This window comes from Diadema antillarum, unplaced genomic scaffold (genome assembly GCF_040938485.1).
Source record: "Diadema antillarum isolate AM-2024a unplaced genomic scaffold, OU_Dant_1.0 seq00000690_RagTag, whole genome shotgun sequence".
NCBI classification, from domain to species: Eukaryota; Metazoa; Echinodermata; class Echinoidea; order Diadematoida; family Diadematidae; genus Diadema; species Diadema antillarum.
The window spans coordinates 18349-38659 of NW_027271595.1; the positions used below are offsets into that span (position 1 = coordinate 18349).

A 20311-nucleotide genomic window follows, 5' to 3' on the forward strand; every position below is an offset into this window, starting at 1 on the left:
TTGATGGCCATGAGTTGCAGAAGAGATTTGCTAGGTCCTCCTAGTAGGCAAACAGTGCTTGCAAAATATACATGTAAGTGTTACCATGGACCTAACAGGTCCATGGTGTTACTGAGCACTCTTATCTGAAAAAGGTGGGGGGGGGGGGGGGGGGGGGCGGAGGCATCTTGAATATGCACCATATGGACTTTGCCTGCATACTACAGTGTATATGATGGAGCCACCAAAAGTGGGATTAATTTTTGTAGATACAATATTTCATTGTTAGATTATGTCAGGTAACTTCAGCAGTGGAAGTCATTATGAGACTGCTTTGGAGAGATTTTTTTTTTTTTAAACATTGATGCTTACATGTTTTCATTGCCAAGGCAACTGTCCCGCAGTGTTGGGCAAGGCTATTGTTTTTGGATGTACGGTGTCTTAGCCCATCAGTTGATTGGCATGTGCGTCCAGTGGTAGTACTGTGGTCGCCCCATTATCAGCGTGAGAGGACAGACTCATAATGCATGCAATTTGCACAGGGCTGATTTACCTATATGCCAACCAAGGTTGGCTGATGCTAGTCTTGTGCACAAAGACCTTCTTTTCATTTGATGAAATTTGCATTTTGATGCCAATATGTATAACGACAGTGCCACCATCTAGATACAATACCCTGTTACTTCATTAATTCCTGATTCTTCTTTATCTTCCCATCATGCTCAGAGCCGGCAAAATGCAACATTCGGGAGATATTTTACACCTGTGGAATTCAGCACTTCAGTTGGAACCAAAATTTTTAGACTTTGGAGAACAGTAAGTAAACACTAACACCTATTAAAGCTGTTTTGTTGATTATGTTTCATTTAGCAAAATGTTTTGTTCTGTTTTGTGTTTTTGTTGTTTCTTTTGCTTTGTATACCCTTACTTCAACACCTAGGCAGTGTGCATTGTCCACCTGGATGAGTGGTTATTGTTAAAGTGCGACTGGTCACTGCTGGCCATGAATTACTATTATTTTAATGACTTTTAAAGAGCATCATATCATGCCAATATGTTGGTAAACTTTAAAGGAGGGTTGCACCAAACATGTGTATGTGACTTCAGTGAATGCAGAAATGATAATAGAACACATTAGAATTTGAGGAAAATCAGACAATCCATTCAAAAGTTAAGAATTTTAGCGAAAGTTTTTTTTTTTTCCTAAATGTGCCATTATTGGTAGATAGACGGCTGCAACAATTTGTGATGTCACAGTAGTGGAACAATATGTAGAAAAAATAATAGAAAATTCCACAAAATTGAATTTGTAATGAAAAGTACAAATTCCCTCCTCATGTTCAAATTCATATGTGTTAAGGGAATATTATTCTCCAGCCTTCTAAAGGCGGTAAGCAAGTGTTTTTTCCTTTTGCCAGAAATATAAAAATATATGAAATTCTTGTTATATTTTCAATTTTTTGCACTATTACTGTGACATCAGTAACTGCTGTGGCATTCTTATCCAGCCTGAATGGCACATAGATCTAAACGAAACTTCGAATTCATGACTTTTGAGAGGATTTACTGATTTTCTTCAAAATGCCCAAAATGCCAGGCTAGTGGAGTTTTAAAAATGTGAACCAACAAACATCAGCCTACTGCTTTTTTTTTTTAATACCTCATTGGCAGTGAATGGCTTTCTGCTCACAGAGAATGAAGGTTTCACTTTTGAAAATACATTCTTGCAAAAGTGTGATGGCCTCAACTTGCACAAGTGTGATGGCCTCAACTTGCACAGACACCATTTATTATGAAAAAAAGAAGTGTATTGAGTAGCTACAAAGTGTAAATGACCTCAAATGAAAGGACACACTTTCTGATTCTTTAAAATCTTTGAAGTGCAGAAACATTTCTTTATGGCTGTGCTGAAGGAATGTAAAGCCTTTGGCTCTTCAAAACTTTTACTAAGTAGGTCCATCTGGCATAATGCCATATATAATATATATTCGCATCTCAATACAAAGGTCCTGTGTAGCACTCCCTGAGTTCATAGCCAAAGGCTCCCCATTCAGGCATAGCAATCACCCAGTAGTAAATATTCTTTGGTGGTGGTGGTTGGGGGTCTACTTGATGTGAATTTTTCGCATTTTCAACTTCTTCCTAAAAAAGTTAAACAAGCATATTTTGATAAAACTTCACAGGAGTTGTATTTAGGGTAAAGGGTATCAAAGTTGTTAAATTTGAATCTCTGATGCATAAGGAGGCCAAGGATATGTTCAAGCTGCTAATTTTTCAAAAAAATGTTATCTAGTCCAGACCATTAGTGTCATTATCATGCCACATATATGTGCTTTTAGTTGGTAAGGATTAAGAATTGTTGCTGGGATGATCTGTTTGATAAATTCTTGAAGGATCCATATTGTGATGTGTGTGTGTGTGGGGGGGGGGGGGGGGGTGGGGGGGTGGGAGATGGAGGTGGTGGGGCTTACAACCACTGAACTACGAGTTGGAAATGTATCCTTTCGGTTTCTACAAAGATGTGGTGGAAGATATGAAACTATACAGGAAATCATCAAGTTGAATCATGTTGTACATGTAGTTCAGGAAAGTTATATATATTTTTTTCTATCCGGCTCAGATGAATGCTAGGCACTCAGGGCCACTCCTTGTTTACATTTCCACTTCAGGGATTTGTAGGGCAACATCCACTGAGTTCATGGCTTGCCCAGGAGCAAACTTGATATCTCATCAGGGTTGTCATGGCTAGGTCAAAACCTGAGCTGAAATAACTCCTGCCTTTCAGGATCATGTTTTGCCATGGTCTTTAGTACGGGCGACTCCTGTCATACCAAAGCCGTTGTGATTGACAATTTTCTTTCATTGTATCAAAATTTCATTATGACTGAACTATAAAGTATACAAAGAGAGAAAGAATGATTTTGGTACTTGAATTTTAACTTCATTGTAGCGAAAACTTTGTTATAACTGTGTTTGTTATAATAGGAGTGCAGCGTATTTAGATACTGTGTGTATTTATTACTGAAGAAGTGGGCTGTCCAGAAGTTGTAGCTATCTGCTGTGCCCCAGAAGCATCATTTATTATTGTTATTATGATGATGATGATTGTATTTTTATTTTCTTTTTTTTTATACATTTTTGTTAATGCTAGTGTGTCTTCAAGCTACAAGCTTCAAGTGGCTTCTTTAGTGTTTGGTAATACATGTTTTCATTTTTTCATTATTGTGTGGAAAGCAAAATCGAAACATTGGTACAGAATCCCAATAAAGAAATTGTACTATGCAATAATGGAAAGCACAACCATTGACAGGTATGTGTGAGGTTCTTATGTAATTATTTTCTTTTCCTGAGATTATGATCTGATTTTTCAACCAATTGACTCTTGTCATGGAAATCCAAAGCATATCAAATTAAGAGCAAGGCGATAAGAGGTTGCTGAGAACACATGTCAAGGTTTATCAAAAATGTAAGCAATAAGGACTGTCCTTTGTGTTATTGACAACTCTAATACTGTTAAGCAAGATATTTTCATGGCATGAAATTTTTGCAATTTGGAGTCGATGGTCTTTTTCGTGGCATGAAATTTCGCCAGCTGTCACTGGCGTTCAATGCATATGGTGTAGATAAGAACTTTCGCACGCATTTTGATTTCTCAAACCTTGGGTTTCGCCAAATTCGCGAAACAAGAATGGACTCAAATTGTCTTCTTTGTTTTACAGTAGTCTAAAGCAAACAGTCATGTTAATGATGGGGCCAGGTTTGTAATATCAGTGACGAACGCTATTCAGGGATTTTTCTATAGAAATAAGAAGGGGGGGGGGGGACAACGTTTGTATTGTAGAGCAAAACAAAACTGCTGTCCAGCTTCCTGTAGCATCCACTCTAATTGGAAAGGTTTTTTTTTTTTTTTTTTTTTTTTTTTTTTACCCAATTCCGTGGATTCAAACTCTTTGACACACCACTTCTAGAGGTTATTTGCTCGTGATGCACTTTGTCTTCACCATTACACGTTGATGAAATTTACCGTGCTTTCAGTAGTTTGCCATGATAAATTCATTTGGCATGAAGAATGAACAAGAGCGTTTCAGAATTTATACCCGTGGGACAGTGGACTGAAAGGCTGATGCCATGACAACAAAAAGTAAAGCTTGGAAAAAAAGGAATAAATTAATGCAGATGAACTTTCCATACAATAAGCTAATGGATCATGTGCAGCGGAGCATTGACGAACAGTGAATGGTGGTAGCAGCCACTACACCCCCCCCCCCCCTTTATGTTATGTGTCTTTACTGCAGGCTGTAAGCCTTGAAGTATATTCCAGGCCCATTACAATGGTGCTATGGATATCAGTGTTGATGTGTGTGTTTCCCTGTATAGCATTACACTGTACTATGATTTGAGGTCAGCCAATGTGTGTGAGCCGTGATATGCGTTTGCAAATTTCGCAGTGGGTTCATGTAATGCTGCGTTTCAAATGGTGATACAAAATTTTGTTATTGCCAGAGACTGACTGAAGGTGATGATCCATTATCTGTCATTGTTGACAGCAAAAAACAAACTTTAGGGTCATGTTTCTTTGAATGGATGTGTGTGTTTCTGTTTGTTTGTATGTGTGTGTGTGTGTGTGTGTGCATGTGTGCAGGATTACTGAATTTGTTGTAAGCCATCTCTTAGTTGATACTCCTTCCTGCTTTATAACCCAGTAGGCGTTTTCACATCAGCCCGATAAAAATCCAAGCTCGAGATATTTTTCGCAGAAAATAGTCAGCAGAATAGCGCGCTATTTCGAAACATCGGGCTGATGTGAAAACGCCTAGTGTGTCTGTAACACAATCGGGGCCACACAAGCAACCATTTTGGGTGTCAAGAATGTCCCATGATGGCCTGCATTGAGAATGTTGTTTGATCTCCGATGGGATGTTGTAAGATGATGCAGGAGAAATATTCGTGATTTTGCGGCAGGAAACATGCTTTCATGAACTTAATACTCTGGTAATCCGGTAGCAGGGTTCAGTTACTGATTTCACTTTAAAATGTGAAGCCCCACTAAGCTGCAGGGAACTCGAGGCGGGATTTCTTTAATTCTGTTTTAAGCATGAAGTAGGTATGATAAGAAAGCAATGCAAATTGTTGTATTTAGATGACTATCTTCATATATGTCACATACTTCATGCGGTACAGTACCATGTATTCATCTATTAAATCTCACTGCAATTTTTGCGAATTTGCTTCTTCCAAATTATCATTCTTCCACAACTCCATCACTAGTGGCAGAGCTAGCCATATATGTTACATCCCCCTCCTCCCCCCCCCCCACAAAAAACAAAAGGTTGGTCTTCCTGCAAAGTACTAAAAAGTGATGTTTCGTTAAATTGTGTTTGATGTGATACCATATTCTTACCTGATCTTGGGGGAGTGGGGATTAAACATACCAAGAAAAAAATCAATCCACTGTTCATAATGCCCTTGCTTCTATCTATAGCTATTTGGCTGCCTTTATCAGCTTTCCAATGTTCAAACATGTTTTGATACCCACTATCAAAGCACGTTTGCAAATGCCTTTTGGATTGTGTTTTTCGAGTTGTTGCGTTTATCAACTCTGTCATGAGTTGATTGGGGGCCTTATTACTGCACAGCTCCAGTGTGCAGTTTGACCTGAGGAGTGGAGATGTGTAGTTGACAGTGGTTGGCGTGGGCAGGGCCGAGCTAATATCGCTTTCAAAACGACTTTGCAATTATCAACTCCGGAGAAACACATTTCTGGCTCAAAGACATTTTCCATCGCACTTTTTAGAGCATTTCAGAAATGCGTTTCTAACCCCATAATCAAACAGCTTTACATTTACCTACTGTTTGACTTCCACAGAAAAAAGAAATGTATGAATTAATGATTATAATGATGAAGTTGCAACTCGTGTTGCAGTCATACTTTCCTTGATAAAAAACAGGTGTATTTGGGTCTGTATATGTAGACTAGAAGCAGCACCAAGCTCGATGCACGAGTCTGTCAGTTTGTGGGCAAATGTGGAGCATAAACCAGGAAGAGCAAATTAATTTGTGTGTCCAACAAAATATGCCAAGTCTATGAGCTTATTTGTGACATTCTAGGAATCACTCGATTCTAGAAGTCCTGAACAATTACAGGTGAATAGTTCAGTAGTAATAGTAATGAAATTCATGTTCGGACAAGTGTTCTGCTACAAAATTGAGCAGCAAGAGATTGTAAGTTAGGGTAAGAGTACAATGACTACATGTTCAATATCTTATGGTCACTTGGGAGGCATTTGCTCAAAATTGCACTTAAAGCTGTGAGTAACAATAGTAGACAGATCTTATCTGAGCAAAACTAGTAGGATTGATTCGCACACATGCACACACAAAAAGTAGACTTCCTTTCGGAGCCAGGCATATTACAGCCAGTTAAAACTGGTCAGCTAGTTGTGATTTTAGCTTGGCAGTCACATTTTTTACTGGCCTTTGACTAGTACAGTAATAATGAATAGTGTCTTAGACATACAGTGTACAGTATATCACCTTTTGTGTGTGTGTTTGTGTGTTTGTTGGGGAGAGGGCAGAAAGAAGGAATATGTGTATTTTAAGTTTCTTATAGTTTATACTCTGAAAAAATGAAATACAGTGGGCTATATTGCTAATAATAAACAAAAAATAAAGTATGGTCTGCAGTCATTCAATAAAACATGTATTTATATTAAATGGGTTAGTCAAATACCGGTTATGTTCACCCATGGGCAGAACATTTTTGTAATGTTCTCCCACGGGAAAACATTTTCATGTAACAAATGACAAACGATACCAAACGGTTGAACGGTCATATTTTTCATGTTATCGATAGGATAAATTTGCCTATGCAATACAGTGTGAAAAAGCAGATGACTGATTATTGTAATGCGTACGAAAGTGTGATTTGAAGGACCTGCGCGCAGTGAATTTGGCCCTGCGCGAGCGATCAAGTGCGTTGTGCTGGTAGTCGACGTTGCGAACATGACTTCTACCAGATGGTATTCGACTTTCTACCCATGATGACTTTTGTTGTCGGGAACATGTACCAAACGTTCCACCTGAAGGGTTTGAAATGCTATTTCGGGAGGCTATAAGTCCCTCGACTTCGTCTTGGGACTTATAACCTCCCTCAATAGCATTTCAAACCCTTCGGGTGGAACATTCGGTAGGTTCTCTCCCCCACCAGTCATCATCTATATAATGTTACTGAATTTATCAACATTTCATTGTTCTTTCTTTGTGCAGTGCGGTGGGAATGCCAGAAATCAGAACAGTCAGAGTGGTCAACCCGCATCCCGAAAACACATTGCGGATGCTGTCAATCTCGGGAACCACACCGCATTTTCATTGTTCTTTTTTTCAAGAAAAGGTAAGAGTTTGTCGTATGATTTTGATGTTTTTTAATAGTTTTCTTCTCTTTCATTTAATAAATTCAGTTGTTGTTTTTATAGTCATCTGTCTAAAGCAAAGTGACATAGTGAATTAAGCGAATGTGAGACAACTTGGGTCTGACAGAAGGGCTGCAGTCACTGGTTAAGTCTGGAATGGTCAGTGATGCAATCTTTTTTAGCACTGTGTGTGTATGTGTGTGTGTGCATTCGTGTGCGAGTGTATTTCTGTATATTCTAATGTCTTGGCATTCATCAACAACTTTCTGTATATGTGACCCGCGCCGAGAAAATCGAGTTTGAAGTCACATCATCAAAATTGGTCAAAACAATCGGATTTCTGTTTTTGGCAAAATTTTGTAGTCTAATGTTTTGTCCATCATCTGCCGAAATTTCGAAGCTAAATGAGCAAAGGAAAGGCAAGAAACGTGTCCGAAGATTTGGATTTAGCGCCGCAGCTAGACTCCGCCCCTAGCAGTGAGGGAGTGATCTTATTGGTCAGTACATGGCATCCTGATTACCGATTGGTTGTGCGTAGACCGCTGGCGCTAAGCTTGACTGAACATGGCGGAGGTCGCTAGGAGCGTGCCTTCTATTGTCAAGCGGTGAAAACTGTCTCGCCTCCCCATGACCATGATAGCGTCGGAAGGACAACTTTGAAGGCGTTTTTCTCGAAACTCTGATTTCCTCAACCACTTGACATGCGCTGATTAAATCATTGATATCTCCGCAACCGAGTACTTTTATGAGTTGTGCTATATATGAAATTAAAGTAGAAGAGCACGGGAATAACATCATGCCATTTTCAGAAAATCGTCCTTCCCCGACTTTCGGATCCTTTTGTTGTAGCAGGTCACATATGAGCTGTTTTTGAAGATACATTGCTGTGATGTCATGATTTGACATGCATTGAAACAGGACTACATTCATACCCCCCCAGCCATGTAGTAAATTGAATCTTCACAAAAGAGAGTCATAAACAACAGCATCAACAATTACACTCTTTCCTTACATGTACTAGTAGTTTGTAATGTCTTATGTCGCGAACTTGTCAAAATCACACTGGGGTTCCACACATACCACAAACAAGTGACCCCAATTCAGCCTTGGATAGAAGTGCGGCCACACTTCCTGTCACACAGAAATATTGGAGGCAGTAACAAAGGCTACCTCGAACATTGCCAGAAAACTTTTACACTGGAACTTGCAATTTTTGGTCCGCGAAGCATAACATGACTGAGTTCCGGACTCAAAATAATCTTTTAACAACATTCCACGTTCACAGATTGATCAGGACATTTAAAAAATAATTGAATATGTTTCTCCTCGCTAGATACTAGTTTCAGTTGATTTCACATTTTTAATCTACCAACTGTGGTTAACTATTCCAGCATTGTAATGTGTTTCATTCCTGTGCAAATCAACTCTTTCTAATCAAGTTATCTCATCACTGCAAACCCTTGATGCTGCTACTATGGGACACTATTCTCTTTCAGTTTGCTACACTTTTCCATTCTTTTTTTTTTCTTTTTCTTTTTACGAACATGCTTACCATCTTGTTAAAATGACTTAATTCATCCCTATTTTGTGTGAAACATGCTTCATTTAATTTTTTGATAGTAAGTATTGTAAACATAGAGAGAAATAAAGGAGAGTTCTATGCTCTTAGTCATGCATACATACATACAACCTCTTTACAACATGCCTCTCCCCTGCCACGCCTCCTCATAAAAGTATTCACTTGCTTGAGGGTCGGGCCAAAAGGGATCCCTCACTGCAGTAGACTTTGCCTTGAACTCTGTCCAGCTTCAGGTTGTGGTGAGATACAGTGTATAGGTGATCTGGCCCTGTTCAATATTAGTTCGGTTCACATGCTGTTCCTAAACTCTAAGTTTAGGTCGAAAACTTAAATCTCGATGATTAGCTTCTAGTTTATCACCGTGTGGATGCACTTGAAAGTTAGCAATCAAAGTTTAGGCGATGATTAGAACTGCAAGACATCTTAGGATTTACGCTCTCTCCACGAGCCACGGGGGTCCCCACTCGTAGTTTCGCTCCGTGTGGACACAATAATCAACGAGCTTGTGAATTAGCTTGAACATTGCGTCTCGTTTGCTGCGCTATTTTGTATGGGCATAAGGTCATCTAGCAAAGACTCTGCACTTCCGTTGTAATCATCGAGTGGGGCTCACTCGTAAGTTGTAACTTAAAGTTTAGGTGCGCGTGTGAACGCACGTCGTGAATTCACAAGTGGAGCTAATCATCGACAGTTAAGTTTTCGACCTAAACTTCAAGTTTGGCAACTGCATGTGAATGTAACTATTGACTGTTGACCAAAGTGGTGAAAGCTTCCCATGACTGTCACTGATTCGGACACCTGTTGGCATATCTTGGTCATCTGGGTGAGGTCTCATTTGGCCATCTCCTCTGTCAGGGCGCTAATATTCTACCAGCAAAGTGATTTCATGACTAAATCAGTCACCATGCAGCTTGCGACAGATCTATAATGAAATCAGTGGTCAGTCCGAGGAGGAAATTTTCCCTCCGGTTTGGTATCCTGAAATGACCACTGCTATTCAAGAATTGGCCAATGGAGGGTTTTTTTATTTACCTTAAAAATAAAAAATAAAACCAGAGTATGCAGGGAGGCATTTGTCTTCATGTCAACTGATTGGACATTCCTATCATTGCTGTGATTACCAAAGATGTGACATTAGCCGCTTTTGCACTGCAGTCTATAAAAATTAAAATACAGTGTTTTGTTTATTAATGACTGCAGATAATGGCATTAAATGTCCAAATTGGCCCAATCTTTTTGGATATCATCAAAGACCTGCAGAAACTGTTTTTGTTTCTATACACTCTGACGATTCCACTTGTATGTTGTTTTATCACTCCCTTGAAGAGTCAAAACTTAGTGAAGAAATTCATTGCTCCATCACAAACTGTTCAAAAAAAAATCTTGTTTCACCATTTTTCTGTGAGCTTCATATTTCTGATCCCCCACTTCTCATGACAAAGTCTATGATCAGCGTAACTAAAAGCAATAAAGACAAATTTCAAAAAAATCAGAAGTACAAAAGTAGATCTTGATTTTGCATAGACCATTAAGAGGCAATTTCTGTATGAAGACAGAGCAAGAGAAGGGGGGGGGAGGGGAATAAAGGGCCAACATGATATAATTGTGGATGATATTTTCCTTTTTTTGTAAGTGGCTTTAATTTTGAGCAAATAAAAAAGTCCTGTACCTCTGTATTGGTGCTCACTACCTTTCAAGAAATTTTAAATGATATATTTGTGAGAGCAATATTTCCTGAATGTGGACTTATTTAGACAGTTTTCATGTGGTTCTCAATAATTGCATTGACAGAGTACGAATATGAGAATAACCTTTTTTCAGGCAGTAAAGTTTGCAATATTCCACCATTCAGATGACATAGACTGCATTTGTGTTTACAAGAGGTAGTATTCTGGCATATTTTTGATTTTGTAAATGTCAGGAGAGTGAAAAAAATTCACGATAATCAAACCGCAGCAAAATGTAACTGATGCCATTTCCAAGTTACCTGGATCAATAGTTTTCAGCCGGTAAAGTCCAAAGTATTGATATGTGTGTCGAAATGGCCATACCCTACAAGTCTTAATGTGTGAATCAATATTGTATTGCCTCAAGAGGTGCAGACAAAATTTGTCACACCATGGGGGGGGGGGGGGGGGGGAGGATTTGGTTTGATGAGTGAAACATACTTTATCATCATATGATCAGGTTTGATATACATATACTATACTCCAACTCTCAAATGAATAAGAACAATGTACACTTAATAATGCGGAGTAAGAATGCATCACATCCAATTATTGCAAGGAACAAATGCATAATATATTTGATGTACCTGCAAAGGGAATTTGCACAGGAATGTCCAAATCATAGGTTTGACTGTATTCACCATCAAACCAGAAACTGGCCTAAAGAATGAAGTCAAATGTGCAAAATAGAAGGGCACTCTCTGGAAGGGGTGGGGGGTGGATGGAGTAGGAGATAATACCATTCAAATTTATGAAGTTCTTCCTAAATTTGAATAACAAAGCAGTACCCGCTGCATGCTATAAGGATTAGAACCAACACTTGCTGTCGGGCGAAAGCTCGGTGGTCTAGTGGAGATGATGCCTGTCCGGTGATCAGGAGGTCGTGGGTTCGAATCCTGCTCGAGTATGTACGCCCATGATTTTTATCATGGCTACTACTAAAACACTGATCAATTCAGTGCTTATTTACGTCGATGTAGGGCAATTTTTCAATCAGTTGCAGAGATAATACCATGTTGTCATAGTAACAGGTTCCCGACAAGAGGATTGTACTTGTAGGAAATACAGCTCATTTGGGTTCTTTCAGTGACCACTACCACTCTCCCTGATTGAATCACATACTCCAGGGCTTGTGACTTTAATAGTCCATTTTTGCCCCATGAAGTTCAAAGACCTTGCAATGTCACTCAGTCAGGGATGTGACACAGTGTACACATGTGAATCAGGCATTTGACCATGTGACCATAGAAGATGGTGTTACAAAGATCATTCAGGAGAGACCGAAGATAATGGGAATTCCAGCGATAATTTTCATGTTCTGTTGCTTCACAAGGTAAGGTATAGATGGCAGAATTGCGGCATGTTCTATTAAACCCGAAACTGTCATTTACACTACAGAGAACCAAATATAGAACTTTGTTAAAACATATCAGGATACATTTAGAATTTTCATCATTAAAAAAAATAAATATCGTGGACTCTGTTGCCACAGTGCATGAAAACTGATTGGCTACTCGATATCCATGCATGGAAGGGATTTTCCCTTACAGAGTGAAGTTTTTGAAACATGATATGTCCAAAATCAGTTGAAGAAGATGATTTATTGGGGAGATCAAATGTGTACAATAGGAGACTAACAACAGCTGGAATATTTGGCAAGATATGTAAATGGTTACCATGGGAACAATGAAATTGTGGATGACATGACCCTGATTGTGCTTCTGTTTGAATCCTCATGTGGCTTGTACACAAGGAGGCGAGACTACAATTTGTCGTCAGTTTTGTAAGGTCCATTTATAGCGTCATGGTATCGAGACCTGCCACCACTGAAAAAGTTGTAAACATTCTTGATATTTGCTTATAAATGTCTACATTTGCTTTATCCAATGTCTTTACATGTGTATCAATTCATGTTGATATGCCACAGTGTATGAATATTGACTTTGCAGTGGTAACCTTCTTGTTCGGTGATCTTGGCTGTGCTTGGATTGTGTGTGTGTGTGTGTGTGTGTGTGTGTGTGTGTGTGTGTGTGTGTGTGTGTGTGTGTCTATGTGCAATAGGGAGATAGAGAATCTTTCACTTCTTAGCCCTTTCTGTGCCAGGCACTTTGAACAGTGTGAACAACACCATGGTATTTTTGTGCCAATCGGTAACTCCAAGCACGCAAAGGGTTAAAGCCATGTTTGTCTAAATACACCAAACAACCCCACTACGTAATGTCAGCATGGCATCCAGGTGTTCTACGGCAACAATCACAGAATTTTGTGTCGGTACCATATGAGTCGGTATGACTGTTAGAATCGACGATGATTGTTCAAAGGAGCTGGGAAGCATGTTGGACAAATAGCCCGGTGATTCAAACTCTGAGGCTGAGTCATGCCTGCTTTGTACCAGTCCTGTTGTGATGAGTACTGCATGATGGCATCACCACAGACTTTGAACTTCTCAGGCTGACTGATCAGGCGTAGTGTATTGTCGTATGGCTATGGCTTGTGTGCTTTTATTCTTTCTGTCTGTTATAGTCTTTGTCTGTTCTTTTCTCCTTTACCCTTCTTTGTCTATATAGTCTTTAGATGTTCCTCTCTATCTCTTTTTTATCTGTTCATCTTCAAGCTCTCTAAACACGAGTGCGTAGTACAGACTGAGCTTTGTAATGTATGGTTTGTGAGAATAGGTCTTTATAAATCAATGTAATGGTAACGGCTTTTTGAAAATTCATTTTCAGCCACATGGCTGACTTGCAGAGTTTTTTTTACATTTCCATAGGGTAATAACATAAGTAATCATACAGTCATACTTCATTTAAAATATAAAACTATACAATCATTAGGCCTATATTAAAAAAAGAAATAGAATGACACATAATGAACAAAATTTCCAAATAAGTAAATCTCACATGTACATATAATACATTGAAACAATTGATATACAGACAAGTTGAGTATCCGATATATTTCACAATCATTGGTATACGTATATACACCCACACAAACTTACATATCGCCAGCTGAGAACGAGAAGGGCGTGATCACGTTCTAAGACTGCATAAATAAAAATGAAACAATCAATTTTCAAGAAATAACGACACTGTATTTGCAATGCCGTTTGTCATCAGTTTTCATTAGAGTCAAGAGGTTCTTGTGCCGAAGCTTAAATATTTGCAGGCCCTCCCCAAGTAAAATATGACAGCTCATGTCATCAAAATAAAGAAATGAGAACATATCTTGACCTGTGAAATCAAAGAAAGTATGGGTGTCTGGTGCAATAATAGGTTCTTGTCAACTTCATTGTTTCGTGTTTGCTCAAGTGTTTCTTGTAATTGTTAATCATAGTATTGGTATGTTGTAGGACATCAAATGAAAAGATGTCAAGGTAATTGGCATGCACACACGATTTGTTTGTGCTGTGACTGGTGGATGTGTCAGAACAAGCAGTGGACACAGTGTCCTCTCAAAACAACGTAGAACTCTAATGTTTACTCATCAAACTGTGTGTGTGTGTGTGTGTGTGTGTGTGTGTGTGTGTGTGTGTGTGTGTGTGTGTGTGCGCCTAGGGCTTTGTGTCTATTTTTTTTTCTCTCTCTACCCCAGGGCCACCTAATGTTGGTTCACTGTTGTATTGAGGAATTTTTTTTTTTGCAATGCCATCCAATTTCCGCCGATGCCACTGAACACATATTCAAACACAAAGTTTCCTATTCTGCTGAATTCCGGCAGAAAGCGGAAACTATTTGGACAAGTCCTGGTCTCTTTGGCCAAAAGAACGCTCAAAACAAGGACATGCATTCATTTTCTCCCCGTATTACTGACTTTTGAGTACACAAATGTATGTTCTGTTGTATGATAGCAAGTTCTCATTCCTCCATGCCGTCATCAAGCAAAGTCATATCTATGTATACCATGCCAAAATGGAGGGATCATGGTCATAAGATCTGAAGGAATGTAACATATTAACAAGTATTGTTCAGGGGCGTTATAAATTGTTTGTTCACTTGACAGGAAAAGCTTAAAGGGATTGTATAATTTTGGTTGAGACATAATTTCAGGTTTCTAACTTTTTTTTGGTGAGATAATGAGAAACCTCTTATGAAATGTGAAAGGGCAGGTAATTTCATGAGGAATTTAACTTTCATTTGATGAAAATTGGTTTTGAAATGGCTAAGATATACAAAATAGAGTGATCCTAATAAAAGGTGGGACCCACCTTTTATTAGGATTGCTTTGTTTTACTTTGTTTTTTGATGTCTCGGCCATTCCAAAACCAATTTTCATCAAATAAACTTTGAGTTCTTTTTAGAATGGTATGCTCTGCACTATTTCATAAGTGGTTTTTTGGTCTTGTGCAAAAAGTTAACAGCCCTCTCCTCATCTACACCAATACTATACCATCCCTTTAAGAGTTTCACAAACTCAGAAATATGATTAACATGCATGCACTTGACTACACTAGTAGGAGAAGAAGAACCTCTCAAATTGTATACTAGTAGTTTATGTATACAGTACGAGAGAAATTTCTCAAAATTTATAGAGACCAATGAAATATTTGTTTTCATTTAAAGTCATCAAAGTTTAGAAAAAAGAAGAATTGGAACCTGTATAAGTATTCTTAGTTTCTTTATTTGTATGTACAAATTCATGTTCATGAGATTGATGTTCATATTTGAGCATTTTCACTGTTTTATTTCTTTCTTTTATGTGTGTGTCTTTTCAGGTTTTACCGCCAAACGGGAACACTACGTTTGATGTAGTCTTTTTAGCAAGAATGCCAGGAAATGTAGAAAATACAATTTTTATTCGCACAAGTGCCGGGACCACGCCATACCAGGTAAGCAACTGAGTGCTTATGAACGTATATTTTACTAGACACTTTAGGAGCCCTTTGAGATTTAATAGCAAAGAACTAAACATGTTTAGAGACATATCATGCTATTGAAACAATTTTTTTTGGTGAAGTCTAAGAGCGTCTTGTTTCTCCCAATTAGGTTTTTTTTTTTTTAAATTGTGTTCGACCAGTCATGATAAAATTGTGCACAACTTTTGTGCATTTACAGTCTTACTTCTAAAACATTTAGTAGGAGATATAGCTAAGCTTTTCCATGTATTCGCACTTCTGACATGGTGCAAGCATACAGTACTTTGGCACGTTGCTGAGTCGAGAGTTGTTTGATTCATTGGTGGGCTTGCAATTCATGACACAGCTGCAGTATACGTTTTTTGATTATATATATATATATATATATATATATATATATATATATATATATATATTTATTTATTTATTTATTTATTTATTATTATTATTATTATTATTCATTTTTATAAATTCATTTTTCTTTGCTTATGTATTTTTATAGCAGTTAGTGACCAGGTTCAATTTTGACTCTGTAACTCTGTGAACATGTTGAGATACACATGTCAGAAACATGCTTACAGACGTGTTGTTTTCGTAGGTGTGAAAACCTTCCCACAATGATGTGGACCGAACGGGGCAAAATCATGGAATCTTTGTGCTGTGACCATGGTGACCTGTAGAGATCTTTGTGGTTGCGTGTTGAGGAACCCTTGGTGATACATTGACAAGATGTTGAACATTTTGATTATAGCCCACTCTGGAGCTCTTTGCATGAGCCATGGATGATAAGACCAGCTGTCCGTCGTTTTTATCAATTTTCACCGTCTGGAGTGACTGTTGTTATCTTTGTTTGCCTTTATTTCGTGTCATATCCTAGAAAACACCGAGTCTGGTCCTGCCAAAAATACTTTCTGTATCTAAAAAGAGAATACTACCAAGCACGATTTTCACATAATTTGTCTCCGTTGATTGGGCCAAAACCAGAGCCAGATCTCCCAGGCATGTCTTCGCTTTACACCTGTAGCTGTATACACCATTTATGGGAGAGTTTTTTCTTCTCTCCTGTAACTGTCTGTGTGGACTTTCCTTTAATCGTTGATTTAAGCGAAATAAAACAAAACCACAAAGAAAGTATTGTTAAGGGATACGATTAGTTATGAAAATTTTGGTTTATTTACAAGTAGATTCATACAAATGTACATAGATGAGTATAGATCCATTTTCCTTTCAAGCTAGATTCTCGTTTAGTTTGAGTGGATCATTGTGATTTGGTGCCAATGCACACGCAGATTGTGTTAGCCTTGTTTACTAACATTGCTAACACCTTTGCTAGTACTACGATGGTCTAGACATCGAAGCTGTAGTTTGCAAGGAAGAGGAGATGAAAGGTTGCGAACTGGCATTGGCGAGTTGCCAAACGGGTAGTTGTGTATCCTGTTGAGTGTGAGCTTCGTGATGTCCGGGCATAGTGCCGACGTTCTTCAGTCTGCATACACATAATGTGGGAGCACCACAGGCGTACTAGTATCTGTGGCCATTCTCATTCGGTTTGGCTCAGGGAAACAATAAAACAGTCCATTAAATTCTGCATCAGCAATGAAAGGACAAATATTTTCCTGTATGCTGTATGAATTATCATGGGCCATCGAGACATGGATGTGCAAGATTTTTGCTAAGAACTGCTGTCTTTTCATTTCGGCTCATTTCAAGGTGTTCTTATTCTTGCCCAGAATTTTGAGATGTGCAGTGTTCAGAAAAGTCTAGTACACATCGTGTTTCTTGCAGTGTTTCAATTACTGTCCAAGCATGGGAGATGTTTTTGTTATTAGAGAGTTTTCTTGGCACTAGCTCATGTGGCTCACATGTATCACAAATTTCAGCCTAATATACAGAAATTGTATATGATTTTTTTTCTCTCTTTAGTTTTATGTGAACCTTAAAGGTAGGGAATCCCATTTGCATGCCTTAAATGAAGAGTTGTATAAATACAGTGGTATGTTGAAGAGAGTATCATTTTAGAAACTCCCATAAAGTATTGAAAGTGGAAGGTAACATTTAGTACATTTTTATTGACTGTTAGATTTTGAATTAAATTTTTTTCGGGGCTCACCGTAAATTCCAGTACATTACTAGGCTAGCTTTGCAGACCCATGCACTGCATTTGTGTCCATCATGTATATTTTGTGAAGAAAGTTCATCAAAACTTACATACATTTCTATATACATTCTTGCCACATACTCTATATGTTATTACATCAGCTCTTATACTTTTAGATTTGTGTTTATAGATAAAAAATACAGAAGACTGCAACAAAAAGGCTAAATGTGGCTGACACACGGACCTACTGAGTAGTTGAGTTTTGTGCATTATTCAAATTGTAGATAACTGTTGACTTCCAAATTTCTCAGCAGTGGCCTAAACAAGTCCCCTGAGGTTCATATTTAATGTTTTGCTGCATTTTGGGAGGTCTGTAAAAGGTATCCCCTACCTTTAATCAGCCTTATTTTAAATAGACTTGAGGTATTTGAGTATAACATTATGGTGAATATTGGCTTATTATTTAAATCATTGTGGAATGCAGAAATAGATGAAATGTCAGTAGATTACATAATTGAGTGTCAATTGAGATATGAGCAGCACAAACATCTTTTACCAAGTGAGTCGCTAGGCACTGACTAAAGTCAACATTTGCAGCACATTTTTGTGGCAATAACTCCTGAATTGTAGTTGCAAACACAGCCACCCAGGCACAAATGCACATAATATACTGTATACGCTAAATATTTCGTGAGGTTTTTATTTTTGCGAATTTTGCGAGTCAGCTGCTATTCGCAAAATTAAAAACACGCGAAAATGTTGACACTGATCCCAATATGAATGTGACGTACGCGTATACATTTCTCCTTTCAGTGCAGGACTCCGCGATCGCGAATTTAACCACTCGCGAAATCGTCAGGAAGTCTCGATTCGCGAAAATTTAGACTCTCTAAATATATGGCGTATAGAGTATCTTAAAACAAAGTGGAACAAAAATCAAGCTGTGCTTTCTTCGGTAAGGGCACTAACATGTAAAACTGATAGACAGTTAAATAAAAAGTCATATCTCATAGTAATATTATGTTAATGCTAGGATTTAGATGAATGATTTTACATGCAAGTGGTATTTTTGTTCAATAGTGAGGAAAAAATGAGAGTTGAGCAGTCTTTTTGGCATAAAGGACGCCCAGAAACTGAGCATCTGGAAAAGTGCCATCGGTACACTGAGATATTTCTGTAGTTCAGTGTGATGGACCTTTGAACCCTTGTATTCATCCGTGTTTGTTTACCCGTCAAGTTTGTTTTTCCTCGAATACCAATAACAAGTGTATGAAGGTCCTTTTATGTACATATTATGTGTAGCTAGCTGTTCTTTCCGGAATTTGATATAAAGGATTATTGTGAATAAACTTTGATACCTGAAGAGAAAAGATAGATTAAATGATCAATGCACATTTCAGGACATTAGCATATGCTTCAGATGAAAGTGGTGTGGATTGAAAAGTTTTCTTTCTTGCTTTTAACTGTGATATCTATCAATCTAATCAAGAAGATAACATACTGCTTGGAAATTTCTTGCAAGACAGTTTAAAAATTGCTTGATTAGTACTGCTCTTTGGTTACTTAGTAGTAGTAGCTAGTAATACAGAAAATAGTATGGAAAGGGATTGAGCAGTATGCATTTTTATAGTGCTGGAGTGTAGAAAAATCTCTATCTCAATTAACCTACTTGTGACAATGGCAGGGATAATTGCATTCTTCAACGTTCTTAGGTCGTTAGGTTCTTCTCAAGGATGTTTTTTTTTTCTACAATAGTTTGTCTTTTCTTGTCTCTTCCACAGGTTTTTGGCACAGGTGTTCCCAACCCGTACAGGTTGCGCCCGTTCCTGGGCGCGCGGGTCCCCCTCAACAGCAGCTTTTCACCTTTAATTAAAATGCATAACCCTTTCAGCTCAGGTCTCATGGTGAGTACATGTAGTGGCCCTCTGGTGTCACCTTGACGGACCTATCAAAATATACCCATTTGTCGTACATACCATGTACTCATCCATTTTTTTCTACTGAATTTTCCATGTTAGGTAGTCTTCTGCAACAGCAACCCAAATGTAAAGTGCAGTACCATATCATGTTCAAGATAGCTTATACAGTTTAAATCAGACGAGCAGAATGGTGAACATAGAGTTTAAATGCCAGGGTGCTGGGGGAAAACCAAGTTAACCAAGTTTATTTCACTAGAAGTTAAGATTATATGATCTATATTGTGTACAGCAAGAGTCTTTTCAAGGTGTCACTACATTTTGTATAATTTCATGAATTTTGATACTTGTGCCTAGTAGGAGGATCCGAAAGTCAATTAATAGCTTTTTGTTACAAAATATTTCAAGTATTCCATTTCTCCGAGGGACCTAAGGGTTCATAGTATTTTTCTTCATGTAACTTCCTGTTCAAGGATTTTCCCCTTTTTTACCTACACACATTGAGTTTTCTGCTCCATTGCTTCTTCTCTCAGGTGACAGAAATGTACAGCAGTGGAGGTGATCTCCATCTAGAGCTACCCTCAGGTTCACAAGAAGCCCCCCAAAATCAGTGGGTGAGTATAGTGTGGTTCAATCATCAATCATGGTCAGAGGTGTCGTGTTAGCGTCAACCTTGAAGGCAATATTGAGATGATCATTGTCTTCTTAACATTGTTAATGGTATCATCATCATCATTAGCAGTACAATTAC

The 20311-nt window shown here is 38.2% G+C and overlaps 1 protein-coding gene across 1 annotated transcript in view; it reads left to right on the plus strand.

Moving 5' to 3' along the window:
* Positions 1-565: 565 nt before the first annotated feature.
* Positions 566-20311, plus strand: part of LOC139737354 (transmembrane protein 131-like) — a 60155-nt gene continuing 40409 nt past the window's right edge. The window contains exons 1-5 of the mRNA XM_071648031.1: positions 566-795; positions 7246-7369; positions 15406-15519; positions 19426-19548; positions 20094-20174. Of these exons, the coding sequence (XP_071504132.1) occupies positions 698-795; positions 7246-7369; positions 15406-15519; positions 19426-19548; positions 20094-20174 (540 nt within the window). The 5' untranslated portion in view covers positions 566-697. The remainder of the gene's footprint in view (positions 796-7245; positions 7370-15405; positions 15520-19425; positions 19549-20093; positions 20175-20311) is intronic.